Consider the following 20,590-nt stretch of genomic DNA (forward strand, 5'->3'; position numbering starts at 1 on the left):
CAGTGGAGAATGCCATTTCATAGGTTTTGCACATAGTCTCTATGATGTAGTTCAGGGATAGCAAACATGGTGAACTCCCACCCGCTTGGGATTATGGGAGGAGTCGCTCAGCAACCTCTGGACAGGACTACATTGCCTGCCCCTGGTGTAGTTGGCCATATTTGGTCCAAGTCTTCCACCAGGGCTCAAAACGTCTTCACTTCCTTTATAGCCTCCAGCTTCTCAAGGAACTGGAGTCCTAGGAAATGGGAGAGGATGCTGGGGAGGTAGATCAGAGCAATAGCACTAATCTCTTACCTCATTCTCTAAAGAACTTGAAAATTCAATAGAGTCCATCAGTTTCTACGTCTGGGCCTGCACAGGTACATTTCCATGGCATGCACAGCTTTGAAGGAGTACTATCCTAGGCCTCTTAAGACAGCTAGGTTTGTTCCTCATCATTATCTCTTGTTGACATCTTGTTGGGGAAATAAAACTATGGTAATAGTTATGCTGAAACTAAGTATTTTTCAGTATATAAGATGCCCTCATGTATAAGACAACACCTAAATTTCTTTTACCCAAAATTAAGAAATCTAGCCAGAACCTGAACAGCCTGGGCTGCCCATACACTGTGCATTCACCATTCATGTATAAGACAACCCCCAATTTTTGACTATTTTTTTTAAAAGCAAAAACCATCGTCTTATACACGGGAAAATACGGTAAATTATTAATGATGCATTCGTGTTAACACTAGATGTGGAAGGATAATAAAAGGGCCAGAAAAAACTGACAGTTAACCTTTAATGTTGAATTGAAAAGGACTAACTCCACTTCCAAGTCCAGAATTCCTTATTTCTCACATAATCAATTTTAAGTAAGTCAAGTTTAGCTCTAGCTCCTCAGTCATACTGTCCCCTGACTTCTATCCTTGACCTGCCAAGAAGTATGCTAAATTTTATGGGACTGGCGTTCAAAATATCCTACTTCATTCGTAAGACCTGTTTATAATACAGTAAAAATTAACTCAACAAGACAAACTTGCAGTAATAAATCAGCAGTTTTAACTACTTTTCAGTAAGTCTGAAGGTTACTTATTGTTGTACAGGCTTTTAAAAAATATATTTCTGAGTTGGAATAGTGAGTGCAGAATTCAAACTGATAGCCTCCAAGGGGTTATATTTTGAGCTATAAGCTATGGCTTCTGGTGCCAAAGACTTAAATGGAAATTAAGATTAAATTCTTGCCAAGCTATGAAGAGCTTTCTGTTTACTAAGAAATAGAAATTACGGAGCTATTTCATGTTTCATCAGTATCCATAATAACTCTTATTAATATCTTTTAATACAACTTTTCCTTTGTAGCTGAAACCTGTAGCTTCAGTTAACTATGCTGATGCCTTTGGTGTTGTCTTCTAGTATGTTTGTGCTCATCTCAAGGCTCAATTCCTGCATTAGTTTGGAAACAGAATCTTCGCCATCTCCTGCAGCAGCACACTCCACTGTTCCTTCAGCTGTAGCACACAGCTGCTCAGAAGGCTTAATTATGGTCACTCCGTATCCATTGTTACTGTAAATATGATTGTTTTTCATCCTTAGTTTAGGAGCAGGAAGAACCTGTTAAGAAGGAATCAAAAGTTTATTCATAAACTCTCGGTAGCATCTTAATCAAATTATCTTCTTAAACATGGAAATCTTTTCAAATAATTTAGGTTGTTACAGTAGCATTCCATTGTCAACAAAAATTTACCTTAATGTTAATTCCACCAAAACTACCATGTGAGGAGTCACAGGTTCTGAAGTTATTGCAGTGGTGAATTTTGTTACCCTCCAAAGTAGCTGTGCTTCCTGGGTATAACTCGACTCCAGCCCCCTGAGTGCAAAAAACAAAATTTGGATTGACATGCAACTAGCTGTTCCTACTGATCATGTTATCAGAACAAAATCAATTTTTTTGTGTGAATACAAGTTAACCGATGCAGATCATTTAGAGTTCTGGTCAGCAACTAGCAGCTGCGCAGTACTGAGGAGTGCATATAGTACTGGACCAGAACCCCACTTGCATGCTGCAAAACTGATTGGAATCAAGTCGTCTTGTCACACCTCTTTCCTGTGGACCGGCAACTGTAATATTGAAATTTGTGCTATCTATCACTGACATCAAGTCTTTTCATTATTAGTTCCCCTTCTGCATTAAACCAGGTTTTTGTGTATTCGCTGAATGAAAGCATCTTACATTGTCATATGCGTATTGTATCTTGTTTTGAACTGAAATAGAGTACCTGAGCTCCAGTAATCTCACTGTTTATAATTGTCAGAGAAGCCCCAACAAGTACACAGACACCAGTTCCTTCACACTTCAAAACACAGTTCTCCAAAAATGTGTGTCCAGATTCAACTACTATAATACCATCGAGAGTCCCTTGCTGCTGCACAGTAATATTCATTATCTTCAGATTTTGAGCCCTGGACACTATAAAACTGTCATAGACAGGATCTGAAACAATCACAATTTCCTCTCGTCTTCCAACTCCTAAACAAAATGGAGAAACGGAATTATTAAAATCAATTAAATGTAGAAGTGCACAGAAATTGGACAGTGGGAGTAGGGAGGAAATGTACATTTGACCAAACAGCTTTAAGTACAGTGGTACCTTGGGTTAAGTACTTAATTCGTTCCGGAGGTCCGTACTTAACCTGAAACTGTTCTTAACCTGAAGCCCCACTTTAGCAAATGGTGCCTCCCGCTGCTGCCGCGCCGCCAGAGCACGATTTCTCATCCTGAAGCAAAGTTCTTAACCCAAGGTACTATTTCTGGGTTAGCAGAGTCTAACCTGAAGGGTATGTAACCCGAGGTACCACTGTACTTCAAAAAAAATAATGGATGGTATTCAATGCTGTCCTTGTACAGCCAGAATGCAGTTTTCCTTTCTTCTCTTCTGTGCCCCCACGCCACCTGCAAATTCTGCTTCAGAGGATTGATGCACATTGGTGGCACAGTTTGGTGGTTGGCTGATGGCTGTCAGAAAAACACAGAGCTGACCATGCCTTGCATTTGCTACAATCTGGAGCCAATTCTGAGCCAACTTGGAATTTAGCACGACACAAAACTTCGTATGCAGATTGCACTGTATAGTTCCTAACGTGATCCAACACTGATGGCTGCACCCGTATACAGTGGTACCTCTGGATGCAAACGGGATCCGTTCTGGAGCCCCAGAACCTGATTCTGCGCGTCTGCACGTGTCGTGATTCGCCGCTTCTGCGCATGACGTCATTTTGAGCATCTGCATACGCAAGCAGCAAAACCCAGAAGTAACACGTTCCGTCACTTCCGGGCCGCCGCAGAGCACAACCCAAAAACGCTCAACCTGAAGCAACTTCAACTCGAGGTATGACTGTAGTCCCAATCAGATCACCAGCAATAGTTGTAAAGCTATGCTCAAGAGCAGGACAGGAGACCATGAAATTAGACCCACTCTTCTACAGCTGATGATTAATTTGCTATTGCAGATAATATGACCAGTGCTGCACATGTTTGCAGTTGCTTCAGAACTTGTATTAAGAAGCTGTAATGCCTATAATAAGAGACACAAACAAGAAATGTTTTTATATAAAACTAAGTGATTCACTCTCCAAATTCTGAAAACCTGAAAGAGCCTCACATTTAACCAATCTTTATTCTAATAGTTGGTTTTAGTTTTCTTAATCTATTTGATAAAAACCACAGCAGGCACACTACTGACCTTTAATAACAATATCTTCAGTTAACATGGAAAGGTTTGCTGCTTTATATTCTCCTGGGAAGATAAGCACATTATCTCCACTGTAACAGCTGTCCAAAGCCAGGTTTAAGTTATCATGCTGCTGAAGAAGTGTGTCTGGGGCTAATTCTTTAACCTGGGCAGATGAGACAGATACAAAGTAAAATCAGGGATAAGCCAGTCTTGTTTTAAAGGTTAATGTGGTTTTTTAGCCTATCCTTTCACTGTTGCATACTTCTAGGATCTCTCTGAACTTTACATGCTGTTCTCTACCTACAGTACAGTGGTACCTCAAGTTACAAATGCCTCAGGTTACAAACTCTGCTAACCTGGAAGAGTTACCTCGAGTTGAGAATTTTGCCCCAGGATGAGAACGGAAATCGTGTGCCGCTGGCGGCAGCGCAGCAGCAGCAAGAGGCCCCATTAGCGAAAGCATGCCTCTGGTTAAGAACAGTTTCAGGTTAAGAACAGACCTCCGGAACGAATTAAGCTCATAACTAGAAGTACCACTGTACACATTAGTTTCTTTCTGTATTAAGTGCACAAGTGTTGTTAGCATTTCTCTAAAAAACAAAACAAAAAACAATTTGGGCAAAGTTCCTTCATGGGTCATGTGTGTAAGTGCCATATTGGATGAGACCAGCACCAAGATGACAGGCACTCTGAAATGATAATAGTGTTTCCATAAACATCTTGCCAGTGCAAAAATGCTAGTCTTCATCTACTTTGCTAGCACTAAAACAAACAGCAGCTTATTAGGACAGTTTTTAACCAAGCAAAACTGAAATTAAATTTAAAGACTGCTGAATTCAATCCCCTTCCAGCCAGACTGCTTTCAGGAGAATCGTGAAGAGAGCAGAAGGCAACAGCTACAGTAAGTCTACAGTATTTCAAAATAAAAGAATCCTGCACCTTACAGTTCTACAAAGGGAGCAATAATGGAGAAGCTGGAGAGAAGAAGGGATATCAAGGAAAGTTTGCTGAAGGAGAAGCAGCAGTCTCAGCTACTTGGATATTTATTCAAATGAACCCCTTACCATTTCTGCTGCTGCTGTTTTTGCAACAATGTAAGTTACAGTTTTTCCATCATCTCTGTGTCCTTTCCTCCGTTTCAAAATTCTTGGGGTCAGAGGTCCATGAGCCCTAAAATTTAAAATGAACTTTGTACGATCAATAATGCCTTAGGCAAAGCATTCTGCAGATGTATTTAAATAAAATTGGCTTCAAGTATGCTTAGCATTGTACTTGTTTCAGCTTTAAACAGATACATACATTTAAGCCTAAACAATACCCCTACAGAAAATGAGCATACCAGAAATGTCTGGCATGACAAAGCCTTAAAAATGCAAAGCGAAAAAATACGAAGCATTCAGTATTTTTACTCTTTGCCAGACAACTTCATTTACAACTGATGTAATTGCACTGTAGGCCCTAGAAATGTTTACTATGAATATTGGCTTAAAATGAATAAAATTTGAACTTCAACTACTTAAAGTATAAAGAGTATTCAAGGCAGCTAATTAAAAAGAACTAAAGGGTGCTGCGTCAAAGCTATTTGAAAACATTTTTATCAACCATTTTGGAGGGGAGAATTAATCTTTAAAAGCAGAAACCAATATATTCACAGATCATTAGTATTACAAAGTTAGTATTTGCTAGTATAAGAAAAAAGATTTTTAAAAGTTTTCATGCTCCATGTCCTCTGCCCCCCAGTGATTTCTCAATAAGTCATTCAATTTTTGAACTTTTGCTCTATTAAATATTTTAATGAAATGGAAGCATAGAATATAATAATTATTACAAAAGACTATGTTATACATAGCCTTAAGTATAACAAAGGTCTCAAAATAACAAAGGAAAATAATTTAACTGGACCAGCTGAACTGGCAGCTTTTATATCACAGGGAACTGCAGAACTAATGCTGCCAGTCTAACCCCCTGCGCCTGGGAGTGAGCGCCGTGGAATTTAATAGAACTAAGTAGACATGCTAACTGTTGCATGGTACCAAGAAGGAGTCCTGCTTTTCTACAACTAATCCTTTCTCTTTTTTTATAATAATATTTATTAAATTTTTAAAAGAAAAGGGTTACAAAACAGTAAAAAAAAAAGATACAATACAAAAATACAAAAACCAAAATTAAACATAAAACATAAAACATAAAAAATAAAAATCCCTCTTTCTGATATCTTACCACTCATTTACTTGTTTTCATGACTTCCTCACACCTCCCTTTTTTGTATTCCATTTAAAAATTTGTTCAGCAAATTCATACAACTAATCCTTTCTAACTCTAAAATAAGTGTTCGTGGTAAGTGAAGTTCCACCAAATAGAAAACCTATCACGCTGGATTTTAGGTACTTTTTCCTTCATTGCCTAGATTAATATGAAGGGAAAAGTACCTAAAATGCACTGTAATAGGTTTTCTATTTGGTGGAACTTCACTTACCACTATGGCCCTAATTACTTCTGGAAATATGTACAATTGTGGGAAGAACACATTGTTACTAAGTTCACAGCTGTTAACTTTTCCCTTTTGTCGCGAGGAATCCTATTCGGAATAAGGGAATTCCCCTTGAAAAAAGGAAAACATTGACAGCTACGTAAGTTCAGAAAGTTTCTTTATGACTATACAAAACACAGCTAGCAGCTCTACAAGTTCTCAGATAGGAATTTCCCTGTTGAGTTGCCAGACACTGAAACTAGGAGCATAATTACTCATGCAGACATGTAACCTACTGTTGGCTCCTGCCTTTCAAAAAATAAAGCAATCCATTACAAATCTCTGCAAATTGTTGATCTGCATAAATCTACTGGCATTACGATGATTATCTTAACTAATAATTAGTTATTTATCATATGTGGCTCTCTAAGCTAGATGCTGACACACTTAATCACATTTACATGCCATTCCCACCAATTTCAATGGAATTTGCTTTCTTTTAAGTGTATTCAGAACAGTTGCTTTTGTTCTTCCCATTGATGACAAAAATGGTATGAAAATTAAGTATTTTCTGTTATTTACTACTGCAAACATTTCTTAATAAAAGTATGTACATACACTTAAAGGAACCAAATTTAATGCTATGGCAGAGTTTCCCAGTTTAATATTTATTCAACTGTTACACCAAACAGAATAAAAAACAGAAATGCAAAAAGTAGTAAACAGGTGTATACCCAAATGTCCAATCCTGTAATATCTCTGCCTTAAAGGCACAATCTGAAAACATATTAGGAATCATAGAATCATAGAGTTGGAAGAGACCACAAGGGCCATCGAGTCCAACCCCCTGCCAAGCAGGAAACACCATCAGAGAACTCCTGACATATGCTTGTCAAGCCTCTGCTTAAAGACCTCCAAAGAAGGAGACTCCACCACACTCCTTGGCAGCAAATTCCACTGCCGAACAGAAATGGAGAAATGTCCAGGCCACTGCTGTAGTGTCAGGAGTATTTCATTTATCATATATGATCTTATGAAAAACTATTGACTGGCTCTGACTAGGAGACCTGGGGTGGGACTGTGAACTCATCTGCGCTTCATTCAAGAGGCACTTTAGGCACAACAGGACAGACAGTTAAGGTGACATCATAGAATCATAGAGTTGGAAGAGACCACAAGGGCCATCGAGTCCAACCCCCTGCCAAGCAGGAAACACCATCAGAGCACTCCTGACATATGGTTGTCAAGCCTCTGCTTAAAGACCTCCAAAGAAGGAGACTCCACCACACTCCTTGGCAGCAAATTCCACTGTCAAACAGCTCTTACTGTCAGGAAGTTCTTCCTAATGTTTAGGTGGAATCTTTTTTCTTGTAGTTTGGAACCATTGCTCCGTGTCCGCTTCTCTGGAGCAGCAGAAAACAACCTTTCTCCCTCCTCTATGTGACATCCTTTTATATATTTGAACATGGCTATCATATCACCCCTTAACCTCCTCTTCTCCAGGCTAAACATGCCCAGCTCCCTTAGCCGTTCCTCATAAGGCATCGTTTCCAGGCCTTTGACCATTTTGGTTGCCCTCCTCCAGACACGTTCCAGTTTGTCAGTGTCCTTCTTGAACTGTGGTGCCCAGAACTGGACACAGTACTCCAGGTGAGGTCTGACCAGAGCAGAATACAGTGGCACTATTACTTCCCTTGATCTAGATGCTATACTCCTATTGATGCAGCCCAGAATTGCATTGGCTTTTTTAGCTGCTGCATCACACTGTTGGCTCATGTCAAGTTTGTGGTCAACCAAGACTCCTAGATCCTTTTCACATGTACTGCTCTCAAGCCAGGTGTCACCCATCTTGTATTTGTGCCTCTCATTTTTTTTGCCCAAGTGCAATACTTTACATTTCTCCCTGTTAAAATTCATCTTGTTTGTTTTAGCCCAGTTCTCTAATCTGTCAAGGTCGTTTTGAAGTGTGATCCTGTCCTCTGGGGTGTTAGCCACCCCTCCCAGTTTGGTGTCATCTGCAAATTTGATCAGGATGCCCTTGAGTCCATCATCCAAGTCGTTGATAAAGATGTTGAATAAGACTGGGCCCAATCATTTTATCAGATATCTCCTAGCAACCGTTTATAATGGAAATACACAATATATTATTATAACTACACCAGGACACGCCAATCTGAGTGTACATCTACACAAATTATGTTCAATGTAATTAAACATATACAGTGGTACCTCGGTTTTTGAACGTCTCCGTTGACTAATATTTTGGTTTTCGAATGCTGTAAGCCCGGAAGTAAATGCTGTTGTTTTTGAACGCGCCTTGGAAGTCAAACTGGAAATGCGGCTTCCGTATTCGAGTTTTTCATTTTGAGGCTTTCGGACTGAGTTTTCAGTTTTTGAACGTTTCGAAACTCGAACTGTCTTCCGGAACAGATTGCGTTCGAAAACCGAGGTACCACTGTAGTAACATCTAATTCACTAACAAATGAATTGTACTTACAATTTATAAATAGGTAATTAAAACAAGCTATTTGGACAACAAGCAAAATAACTGAATCATTTTTTAAAATCAATGTCAACTTAAATTACCTCAGGCGTAAATCTTCCCATATTTTCAACAATCCACATAGCATTATCAATTCATAATACTTTTTCCAACATTCAACTGCTTCTTCTGCTGTGGGTTCTTCTTTAATATTACTTTGGTAATGAATCAACTCCAAATGCAGACTTTTGTACTTTTCAAGATTTCTTCTAAAACGATGAGCAATCGGAGCAGGGATAGTCCCATTCTGAATATCACACCAACTATGAAGATTTAAGAAAATTAGAGCTTCTCCTTTTGAAACTTTATGCAAAAACTAAGCTCTACTAGTTCTCTCAAACAGCAGACCAGGAGGTTAACTTGAATAAGAATTTCATCACTTCAAACTGCAGGTGAAGTTGCTCTCATGACAGGATGTCCCCCCCCCCTCTCTCTATATATAAACAATCCAATTTATAGCATCTTAAGATGTTACAAAAATAAATGGCTTCTAACCTAGCCCTCTCCATCACTCAGTAGAGCCTTCACCAAAAATCTGAAGTACTTCCTCATCTGCTGTTTGTGAGAACTATTCCTGAGCAGCATAAGGTAAAGGGACCCCTGACCATTAGGTCCAGTCGCAGATGACTCTGGGGTTGTGGCGCTCATCTCACTTTATTGGCCGAGGGAGCCGGCGGACAGCTTCCGGGTTATGTGGCCAGCATGACTAAGCCGCTTCTGGTGAACCAGAGCAGCGCATGGAAAGGTCGTTTACCTTCCTGCCAGAGCAGCACCTATTTATCTACTTGCATTTTCATGTGCTTTTGAACTGCGAGGTTGGCAGGAGCAGGAACCAAGCGGGAGCTCGAGCAGCATACTTACATCTTAATTCTCTCTTCTATCAGTGCAGCATAGGTCTCACTCTTTTCATCATCATCCCAGTCTCTCCAAAGGAAGTCATAGAAGAACCTAAATAAAAGCCATAGTTGCATTGCATTGATAATTATTATAAAAAGTACCTAAGTATATACAGCTACAAAGTTCAGGAGGCACTTGGGAGACTGGAGAAAGAGGACTACCATCTTTGCCACTCCCTAGTACTTGAGTAGAGACAAGGGCACCATCTAGCTGCTGTGAACCATTTGGCCTTGTGAGACCTTGCCTGTTCTGAACTGCATTTAAGCCAAGCTACTGTGGCCCCATAGAGTGCCATGGACCCAGTTTTAGGATGGTTCAGTGTTATTTTTATTTATTTTGCTTTGAACTCTAATTTTTATATTTGCTCTGTATTAGTTATCTATTAAGCCTAGATTACTGAATTGTGATACTCAATTCCTTATGGGTTATATCCAATTGTGGCAGCTTGTTAAGGCAACAACCATTACAACAGCCTCACCTTACAACAGCACAACCACCAAATCCAATGGATGTCCTCCCCTTGTGAAAGATGTCGCCTGACTGCCAGCACAACTGCTACTGTTATACAGTCGTACCTCCGCTTACGTATCCCTCTGGTTCTGTAAACTTCAGGATACATAAGCAGCAAACCCGGAAGTATATTTCTGGGTTTTTGCCACGTGTGCATGCACAGAAGCGCTCCACCGCTACACGCATGTGCACAGAAGCGGTCCCTCCAATTGTGGAATTCTCGGGATCTGACCGGAGCTCCAGAATGGATCCCGTTTGCAACCACAGGTACCACTGTACTCGGTGGCACTTAAGCTTGTGTGCTAACACAGAATAACATCAGCTGTCAATCTTTTTGAACTAACACTATGTTGGATCTCATCCTTTAATCATTTTTATCTTACTTGCATTTTTTATATGTTTTGTGACATACTATTTTTCAGAAGTTATGCATTTTGCTAATAAGTTGATTTTTGTTGAGAGATGCTTTGGGTATATTTTACTGTAGAAAATGGGCATGTAAATAAGCTAAAAAAGGACATTCATTGCCAGAATGTATCTAGCAAAAATATATAGCAGAAATAATAAAATTCAGAAGGCAAAAGAGGGAAAAGCAAAATAAAAGTTTACAAAATTAATTTTGTTAATCTTGCTGTACCTCTTCCTATACAATACAGAAAAACTGTAATGTACAAGCTGTCTATATTATGTCAACTTTACCGTATTATTGGTACACATTACAGTGGTACCTCGGGTTACATACGCTTCAGGTTACATACGCTTCAGGTTATAGACTCCACTAACCCAGAAATAGTACCTCAGGTTAAGAACTTTGCTTCAGGATGAGAACAGAAATCATGCAGCAGCGGTGCGGCGGCAGCAGGAGGCCCCATTAGCTAAAGTGGTACTTCAGGTTAAGAACAGTTTCAGGTTAAGAACAGACCTCCGGAACGAATTAAGTTCATAACCCAAGGTACCACTGTAATGTATTCCATCTTCTTCTCAGTAAAAGAATCCTTTTTTACTTCATTTCTGGGAGAGCTGTGTCAGCTAAAATGTATTGTCTTCTCTTATGTCTAAACACCTCTCTGCCTGGCTTTGCTTGAATTGGTGCCTTACTTTGGTTGAAAATATTGATGTTGTGTTTTGGGCTATAAAGTCTTTTATGCTCTCCTTTCTTTCTGCAGCCTAAAGAAATAAAAACTTCTTTATGTTTAGCCGTTTGACAGATTGACCACATTAACCCCAGAATATTGTAAAAGAGGAGTAGGTGAGGAAGCAATACAGGCTTCCTTTCTATAAAAAAAAAAATAGAAAGATTAAACAAAATACAGAACTGACATGAACTTACACTAAATAAGAAAGTAGCTGTTGAAGATAGGTACTCCTGTCAGTTAAGTAGAACAGATTGTTTCCACATCCCTGCTTTCAACTTCCCCCAAAGGTGGGACCAAATATTGGTTAGGTTCTGTTTATTTTTGGCTAAACTTCTTTAAACTCAAAGTTTGGATGAAATTGCCTAGTTATTTACAACAAACCCTGAATAAACTGTAGTCACTAATTAGATACAATGGCTGAATAAGATTTGTTGAAAATCTCCTGGAAGTAGTATTTTAAAGCATAATAGGTGGGATGGCCACATTAGTCAAAGCAGCTGACATATGGCAGGAACTTACAGCTCCAAACCAAGAAGAATCAAATTAAAGATAAGAATCAAAACAAGGCCCCAGGGAAATAATGTTCCTACATCAGCCATGGCTCCAGATGACAGACCGGTAAGTCAACAAGGATCTGAGATAAAATACTACAAGAATATGCAATTGAAGCAATAGGCACCTAACTTCTGGAAACCACAGATTCATAATGTCAGTGCTACAAATTAGCAGCCCGAATGGCTAATAACCATTAAAAGAATGGCAGCAGTTCATCCTCGGTACAGGGCTTTCCAAATTTCGCTGCATTTTGATGTATCCACTGATCATGTGTTTCTGTTACCTAAGAGCTGTTAATAATGGGGAGAAAGTAAAGTACTGAAGGACACATTAACTGACCACTAGTAAGTTTTGTAAGGTTTTAATATTTCAGGGTTCTGTAACTTAAAATGGAATAAAGGAAGCTGCCTTTTATCAGATCAGATTATTTCTCCATCAATCCTGTTATTCTCCACTTTGACTGGTAGCAGCTTGCAAAGCTGTCAGGCAGAGATCTTTCACATCACCTGTTACCTGGGATGCCAGGAACCATCACCTGCACATAAAGTGTGTACTCTACCTCCCTAACTTCAAAAATAAGCTTCTACCCTCAGTCTAATATTCTTAAATTCTTTTTCTATTAATTATTTCTATTTTGTCACACCTTCTTTAATATGCTGTTGAATCCCAAACTCTAGAAAAACATACCTCACAATTTCCAAAGCCTTGGCTATATCATACACTGCGCTGTCCTGCCCCTCTACAGGATAGACTTCCAAAAGAGGCACACAATGATCCATTTCCTCCAGAACTTCATCAACTAACTGTCTTGGAATATTTGCAATATTAGAGGAAAAGGGTTCAGCTACAGATACAGAAACTTTGAAGTTAGCAGAGGGATTCTGGGGCAGTTTGCAAGTAACCTGTAACAAAGAAACAATTACAAGGTTAAAATAGATTAAGATTTATATATAGATTTCTCAACTCTTTTGACTTCTGTTATACAATTTATGGCTACAATCCTGTTCTCAAGATAGGTCAACTGAGAGGCTACTGGATATGACACAAGTTATGCTGACATTGCAGCAATTTAAGTCCCCCCACCCACATGGGAGTATAAGATTGCCCAGTCCATTATGCTTAAAGAACATTGAAATGGTAGGTTTTCTAAACACCAGATTATTGAATGCACAAAGACTGAAAAATGTCCCCGATCAGCTGCCACGCAGAAAACAAGAGAGTAGATAGCAAAGATAGAATTAGGTCGATTTAAAAAGGAAGTGGGAAGGAAATAAGGAATCTCACCTAAACTTGTACATGATTCATTGCATACTGCTGTCCCATATATATATATATATATATATATATATATATAATCGTACCCTCCAAAGGGAATTCTTGTCAGTAAGCAAGTTTTCCTGGGTCAGAGCTGGAACTCTTAGCCCCAGTATAACAGAACTCCCAAAGAAGATTTGGCTATTATATAATAATAATTATTACTGAAAATAGTATGTATTTCGTACAGAAGTTATATTATTATACTTTTTTCTGTTTTTAAATGTATTTTTATTAAAGATTTCTTGGTTTACAAAAGTATGTGCAATGTCTCATTTTTCAAGTTACTTTTTTTACAAATCAGTTTTATTTGTTGACACATTAGTGTTACATTAGGAAGAAAAGGGGGAAAGAGGTGGAGGGGGGAATGGGGAGGGGGGTGATGTTTCTATTTTACTTAACGTATGTGTGGGGTTTTGCGTCAGCGATGCTTGTGCAGGTTCTCTTTGGTGTTGAGAAATTGGGGGTTGGCCTAGGGTGTGGTTGTTCACTTGTGATTGGCTGTGGTGAACTTTGTTTTCATGTGTGACTGGGGTGGGTGGATGTTTTGGATCAGGTTAGCCATATTGATTCGTATGCTGTTGGTGGATTCTTGTCGTTGTTCAGTTGGGCTGTGTATGTGATAAAGGAGCCATACCGGGGTGAGGGAGTCTTCTATTTGTCCCCGTGTCAGTTTCCGTTTATAGTATTGGTTAATTTTTCTAGTAAGGCTGTTTCCCATACTATTTGGTACCATTGGTCCATGCTTACTCCTGACAGGTCTCTCCAGTGTCTGGTTATGATGTTTCTGGTTGCTGAGAGTAGGTGGCTTATGATGAGGAGTTCTTTGTGATATGAGTGGGCATTATTGTCTTGGAAGATGTTTAGTAGGGCCAGTTCTGAGGTTATTTCTAATATTTGCTTAGTTATTTTGCATATTTCTTTTATGGCTGTTGTCCAGAATAATTGGATTTTGGGGCATTCCCACCACATGTGGAAGTATGTGCCTGTGGAGGTACACCCTCTCCAGCATTTTGGTGAGGTTCCTGGGCGTATTAGCACTAATTTCCTTGGTGTTAGGTTCCACCTGTAGGTGAGTTTCAGAGTGAGTTCTTTCCTTTTCGTTGATATGGATTTAAAGGGGGGTTTAACTTTAGACCACATTCTGGTCCACTGAGTGGGGTTAATCTCATAGCCTATGTCATCCTCCGATTGTTTTTTGATTACGTCTAGGGGGTTCGTGGGGTTTTGGAGTAGCATTTTGTATACTGCAGATACCATCCCTTTGACATGACCCTTTGTTGTTAGGAGGTTTTCGAAGGTTGTCAGGGGACTAGTTGCTGCTTTTACCACAGGATTGTTTAAGAGGGAATGTACGGTAATTGGTGGTGTGTTAACCAGGGCATTTGGGTGTCTTCTAGTTTGTCTTGTATTTCTTGTGTTGATAAGGGTTTGTTATTTTTATAGAAATCTATTGGAGATATAGGCCTTTGGTTTGCCAGGTTTTTATTTGGGGGTTTTGTGCTGTGTGGTGGAATAATGGGTACCGTATTTTTCGCCCTATAGGACGCACTTTTTCCCTTCCAAAAATGAAGGGGAAATGTGTGTGCGTCCTATGGGGCGAATGCGCACCTCTCGCTCTCCAGGCTTCAGGAAGCTGCCCACAAGCCTTGGGAGCCCGCGGGAGTTCCCACTGGGCTCCCAGGCTTGCGGAGAGCTGCCTGCACCCCGAAGCCCGGGCGCGCTGAGTATTCGCGCCCGGGCTTCGGGTAGCTCTGTGCAAGCCGCGGGAGCCCTCCCACGGCTTGCGCAGAGCTGCCTCTTATCCCGAAGCCCGGGCGCGCTGAGCAGTCACGCCCGGGCTTCGAGTAGCTCTCTCTCTTGCAGAGAGCAGCCTGTTCTGGGTGCTGGGGTCGGGGGAAGCTCTAGCTTCCCCCACTCCAGCCCCGCGCCTGGGGGGGAAATAAAAATATTTTTCTTTCTTTCCCCCCCAAAAAACTAGGTGCGTCCTATGGGCCGGTGCGCCCTATGGGGCGAAAAATACGGTAGTTGGGATGGGGTTGGGGACAGTTTGCCTATTTCTCCTTTCCATGATTTAAGCATGGTCTGTGTGTACCTGTTGGGTGTTGTGGGAGTTTTCCTTAGTTTGTTTGGGAGGGATGGGTATGCTGTGGTGCAGGTATTTTCAACTGTGTCCCTTTCTAGGTGTATCCATTGCTTTGTCTCGTCATTTAGTATATATGGGATTATGTGGCGTACTTGGTTGGCAATGTAGTATAGTTCTATGTTGGGGATTCCCCATTCTCCCTCTGGGGGGGGGGGGAGGTGCAGGTATTTGGAGCTTATTTTTGGGTATTTTGTGTGAGAAAGAAATAAGTGTAGGTTTTTTTCTGCTGTTTACAGAGTTGGGTTGGGGGAATCCAGACTGGGAGGGTTAGGAATAGGTAGGTTAGTTCTGGGAGGGGATCATTTTGATCATGGCTATTTTGTCTGAGAGAGTGAAGTTCATGTTGTTCCATTCCTTTAGGTCTTTGTTAATTTGTCGCCACAAGGGGTTGTAGTTGTGGAGCTATAATTTATTGAGGTTTCTGGTTATTTGTACCCCTAGGTATCTGAACTTGGTCTGGAAAAGTTTTATCTCGGTGACGTTATTATACTTTTTTTCAAACCTAAAAATACAATAAAAATAGTACCCTGTTTACACTATATACTATGCTCCCTTGTGTGTAATATGGTCACTGTGTCTCCCCACCCTCTAGAATGCAATCCTAAAAATACCTTATTTAAGGAGCACAATCAAAATTCAACAAGTAAATACTTGGGGAAGGCATCATACCAAAAGAACTTCACCTCCTGGCAGAGGTTGCCAGGCAGACTTTCCTGTAAGGAGGTTACAAAGAATAGCAACCATCACTGGGGGAGCTTCCAGACTACTACTACTTTGCGGTGGGATTCAAGGACACGCAGGCAAATTCAGGTGGCAAATTCAGGTGGCAAATTCAGGTGGCAAATTCAGGTGGCAAATTCAGGGTGCAAGAAACCCACCTCCCCTTAAAAGTTCAGACTTCTTGCAACAAGGAAAGTGATGGGAAAATGCACTAGAAAGTGTAGGATGACACTAGCTTTGACACAACGTCGTCTAGCCTCCCCACAAACAAATCAGAATGAATGCTCATCAAAGAACCAACATTATCTAATTTCTCTGCAAACAACAGGATGAATTATGAACAAACATAAAATATAAACAATTAGAACAAAAAACACTGTGGTGACTTTCCCAATAGAGGCAATATCTGTGAAAATAAGAAATATGTGAAATGATTGGGTAACTTATAAAGACCTATTAATAGAAGTAGATCAAGAGATAAAATTAAGGAGGTTTGAAGATATAAGAGGTTTTGTATCCAACTGGTTGCAGTATCATCAGCTTAATGAAGTACAGTAGCACCTCAGCTTACGTGACCATCGGGTAATGTAAACTTTGGGTTGCAAAAGCAGCAAACCCAGAAGTGTTTCGCCGTGTGCACATGCGCAGAAGCGCTCTACTGCGCAATGTACATGTGCAGAAGCTGTCTGCACGCGCATACGTGGTCCCTCCAGTTATGGAAACCTCAGGATCCGACCAGAGCTCCGGAATGGATCCCATCCGCAACCAAGGTACCACTGTATTTAAGTTGGATTTAAAAAATGGTGTTTCAACTAAAACCTCTCAATTTGAAAAAGAGTTGCTAAAAAACAAAAGTAAATTAATTTCCAAAATTTTCAATCTATTATTGGAATGGCAAACAAAAGATGAGCACCTTTTAATTGCTAGTTTTTATTCCTTACCTGTTTTAAGTCTTATGAGTTCAGTTTATCCATATCTTTTATCTTAAGCTGGTCTGTGACGGAAATAAAGTTTGATACTAACTAATACAGCTAAAAAAAGATGAGCAGGTTAAATAAGTGATGATACATTGGGCAAGGGACTTTGGTTATAATATTGAAACAGCAGCATGGGAGAGGTTATGGAATGTAGACTTAAAATTTACACGCTATATTTTGAAAGAAAACTACATGAAAATGATGTACAAATGGTATTTAACTCCTGGTAAACTAGCTCCTGCGGGAAGGTAAACGGAGTTTCCGTGCACTGCTCTGGTTTGCCAGAAGCGGCTTGGTCATGCTGGCCACATGACCTGGAAGCTGTCTGCAGACAAATGCCGGCTCCCTCGGCCTATAGAGCAAGATGAGTGCCGCAACCCGAGTCGTCCGCGACTGGACCTAATGTGACCTGTACCTTTACCCTAGCTAAAATGTATAAATCAAAATCAAATGTATGCTGGAAATTCAAAGAAAAAGAGGGCACCTCTTACCACATGTGGTCATCATATAAGGTAATAAAAAAAACCTTCTGGGAGAAGATGAGTTGAAAAAAATATTAAAGATAACTTTTTCAAAGAAACGAAGCTTTTCTTTTAGGAATATTAGATATCAAATGACCAGAAAAAAACTGTTCATGTATGTGACCACAGCTGCTCGGATGCTGCTAGCCCAGAGATAGAAGGAAGATATGGTCCTGATCAAGGAAGAATGAAAGATAAAATTAATGGACTATGCCCAAATGGCAAAATAAATGGGAAGAATTAGAAACCAGGAAGAATAAACCAGGAAGAATGGGGGAAATATAAAATTTATTTGAAAAATTATTGTAAACAATTAAATTCATTAGCAGGATTGATTTGAGACTTGTAGTAAAAATTTGAACTAAGGAATATTTAAGATTTCATTAAAGACTGGAGTTATAAAGGAGATGTGGGGTGGGTGGGAATGATAACATTGTTGTTGTTTAGTTGTTTAGTCGTGTCCGACTCTTCGGGAGCCCATGGACCAGAGCACACCATAACATAAGGATCCACAAAAGAGGATGAGGGAAGTCAAAGGGGATATATGTATTGTTTTCTGTTTTTAGTTCATGTTTTTATTTGATATATATGAATCATCAACAAACATGTCATCTGGAAGTGACCTGCAAAAGTCCTGGTTTCACTATAGTACACTGAAAGAAAAATGGAATGGAACATTTGGGACAGGGAAAATTATCAGAATAGGGCATTTCCTAAGTTATACAGGAGCCAGGCCATTTGGTGCTTTAAAGGGAATACAGGCAATGACTGATTTAGGCACGTCCAAACAACATGTGACCACACAGTGCCAAACCCGGAAGCAGCCCCAAAATGGGATGGAGCAGGTGTATGTGCATTCCACTGACACACGTGAGGGTCCAGAACATAACCCTGGCACAAAAAGATTACCTGTATAGAACTATTACAGAACTATGAAAGAAACATGAGAAAGGTAAGGCCTCGCTGCTTTCAGATGGCTGGATGTAAGTAAGGCACTTGAGATAACATTCCCAACGGCACAGCTGAACTGGTGGGAGCTTCGCTTTCATCATACGATGTCTCAGACCCAGTAATAAAAAGACAAAGTATTCAAAAACTTTCTGAAAGAAACTTGTAATGTTTCCTGCCACAACAAAGTATTCAAATTGTGGCTATCTTCAAATTAATATTCACTGAACTGAAAGTACTAAATTTAAATTAAATTAAGAGAAATGTATTTACCTCAACAAGCACACCAACATATGGTATGGGAATTTCTTCAGAATTAACAAAAAAAAGTTCTGGATTGGTCTTCCAGATTCCAAGCCATTTTTCCTTCATCTTCAACTTTTCCAAAAGGTATTTGCTAATGGCTTCATTGGCATCTTCTGCCTTTCATGTAAAAGGAGAAAATGTCAGAAATGTATTTGGGTATTTTCAGAAATGAACAAAACATAACCTTGCAAATTAATCTATAATACAAAATTGATCATTTCCCTTTCTGCCCAGCTAGCCAAATCCCTTTCTCTACAGGGTGCGACCAACCACACACACAATATGTCAATGCTTCTACGAGTAGGATTTAGCTGAATGAAGTTGTGGGTTGTGGAAACTGAGGGAATTCCTGACTGTTTTTCTCAGCACACAAATGCCTATCCTGTAACATAATTTGCTCTCTGGATCTATGTGTCCCCAGCTACTTCTTATAAATGTACAATCCGGAGAGGAGTCCCTAAGGCAGTTGGGACAGGGCCTTGTATGTCCCTGCCTAGCAACACCTGCAGCCCAGCTGGTGCCAAATGTATTGCTGTTTTCCTTTGGGGAACATCAGTGAAGGGGGGCGGGGGGGGTTATTTCTTGCCATCTGGGCAGCCCCGGCCCTTCATACACGCCGCCAAGGCTGGTGCCTGGGGAGGTCACTTCATTGCTGCTAACACACTTTGACACCCCCCTCAGAGGTGCACTCTGGAGACAGACAGATGCCAACAACTCATTTTTAACATTTTATTTGCTTCTATTTTCTTACTATTGTTACCTGCCATAGATGCTATGCAAGCCGAGATTTGTGCACAAATTCTCTAGCTATGTTAAGTAAATACATGCATATACAGTCTAATCAGCCTCTTTCTCCCACTTGCTTTCCTGCCCAGGGCTGCACACATTACATTCAACAAGCGTGCAATCTGTTTACTTGTAGTTATTCACATGTAAAGCTGAACGAGTGTATATGACACTTATTTGTGCAGTGCATATCTGTCAGCCGCCTTGAGTCCCTGTCAGGGAAAAAGGCGGGCTTTACGCATCAGTAATGGGGGGGGCCGAGGGGGCGGGTTTTCGGGCGGGCTCTTGTCTTCCGTGCGGCCTCCCTCCCTCCCTCCCGGTTCACCTTGCAGCCCTTCAGGAGGTCGTCGCAGTACAGCGCCGCCTTCCCGCTGCCGCTCAGAGCTCCCAGGTGAGAGGGAAACGGCGCCGGCAGCGGCCCGGCCTCCTCCTCCTCCCCCTCCTTCCCCGCGCCGCCACCCACTGGGACAGCCAGGCGGCGCTCCCTCGCCGCCCCCGAGGCCGCTCCCGCTCCCGCTCCCTCCCCCGGCTGCTCAGCGGCGCCGGACGCCATCGCCCCTCCAGCTGCCGCGCCGCCGCCCCTGCGCGCCCCCCCCCCGCTCCCCGACAGGGCCTTTATAAGCGGGAACTACTTTCCCTGACGCGGGCCCTTGGCGCGAGGCAGCCAATGGGAGAGGCGGCGGGGCGGAGTTCCGCGCGGTCACAAAGGGACGGTTGGGGGACAGAGCGCAGAGCCGTCGCGCGGTCTTCTTCCGCGTGCCGCGCGCAGGAGTCGGAAGGAGTGCCGCCCTGTTCCCTCTGGGTCTGGGCCTGGCAGGGGCCCACGCAAGAGAAGCCCTGCTGAGGAGGAGGAGGAGGAGGACCAGCGGGGCTGCCAGGGCCACCTTCCCCCTCATTGCTCCCTCAGGGCAGACTCGGAGGGGGGAGGGGTGGCTGCTGTTGGCGCAAACATTGAAACCTCAAGGAGGCGACATCGTGAAGCGCCTTGTATACCCCAAGTCCGGTTGGGGAAGGGGGGACTCCACAGGGTTATATCGCATATAC

The 20,590-nt window shown here is 41.3% G+C and overlaps 1 protein-coding gene across 1 annotated transcript; it reads right to left on the minus strand.

The window, feature by feature from the left end:
- Positions 1–768: 768 nt before the first annotated feature.
- SHCBP1L (SHC binding and spindle associated 1 like) lies at positions 769–20,138 on the minus strand. The gene is made up of 10 exons (XM_079981438.1): positions 19,872–20,138; positions 18,728–18,877; positions 12,516–12,730; positions 9,592–9,678; positions 8,775–8,993; positions 4,783–4,888; positions 3,728–3,881; positions 2,264–2,514; positions 1,732–1,854; positions 769–1,598 (listed from the first exon to the last, which is right to left on the minus strand). The coding sequence occupies exons 1-10, from the start codon at positions 20,097–20,099 to the stop codon at positions 1,362–1,364; spliced, it is 1,770 nt and encodes a 589-aa protein (XP_079837564.1). The 5' UTR covers positions 20,100–20,138; the 3' UTR covers positions 769–1,361.
- Positions 20,139–20,590: the final 452 nt, after the last annotated feature.

Source organism: Podarcis cretensis (genome assembly GCF_951804945.1).
Source record: "Podarcis cretensis genome assembly, chromosome: 6".
In the NCBI taxonomy this organism is placed as follows: Eukaryota; Metazoa; Chordata; class Lepidosauria; order Squamata; family Lacertidae; genus Podarcis; species Podarcis cretensis.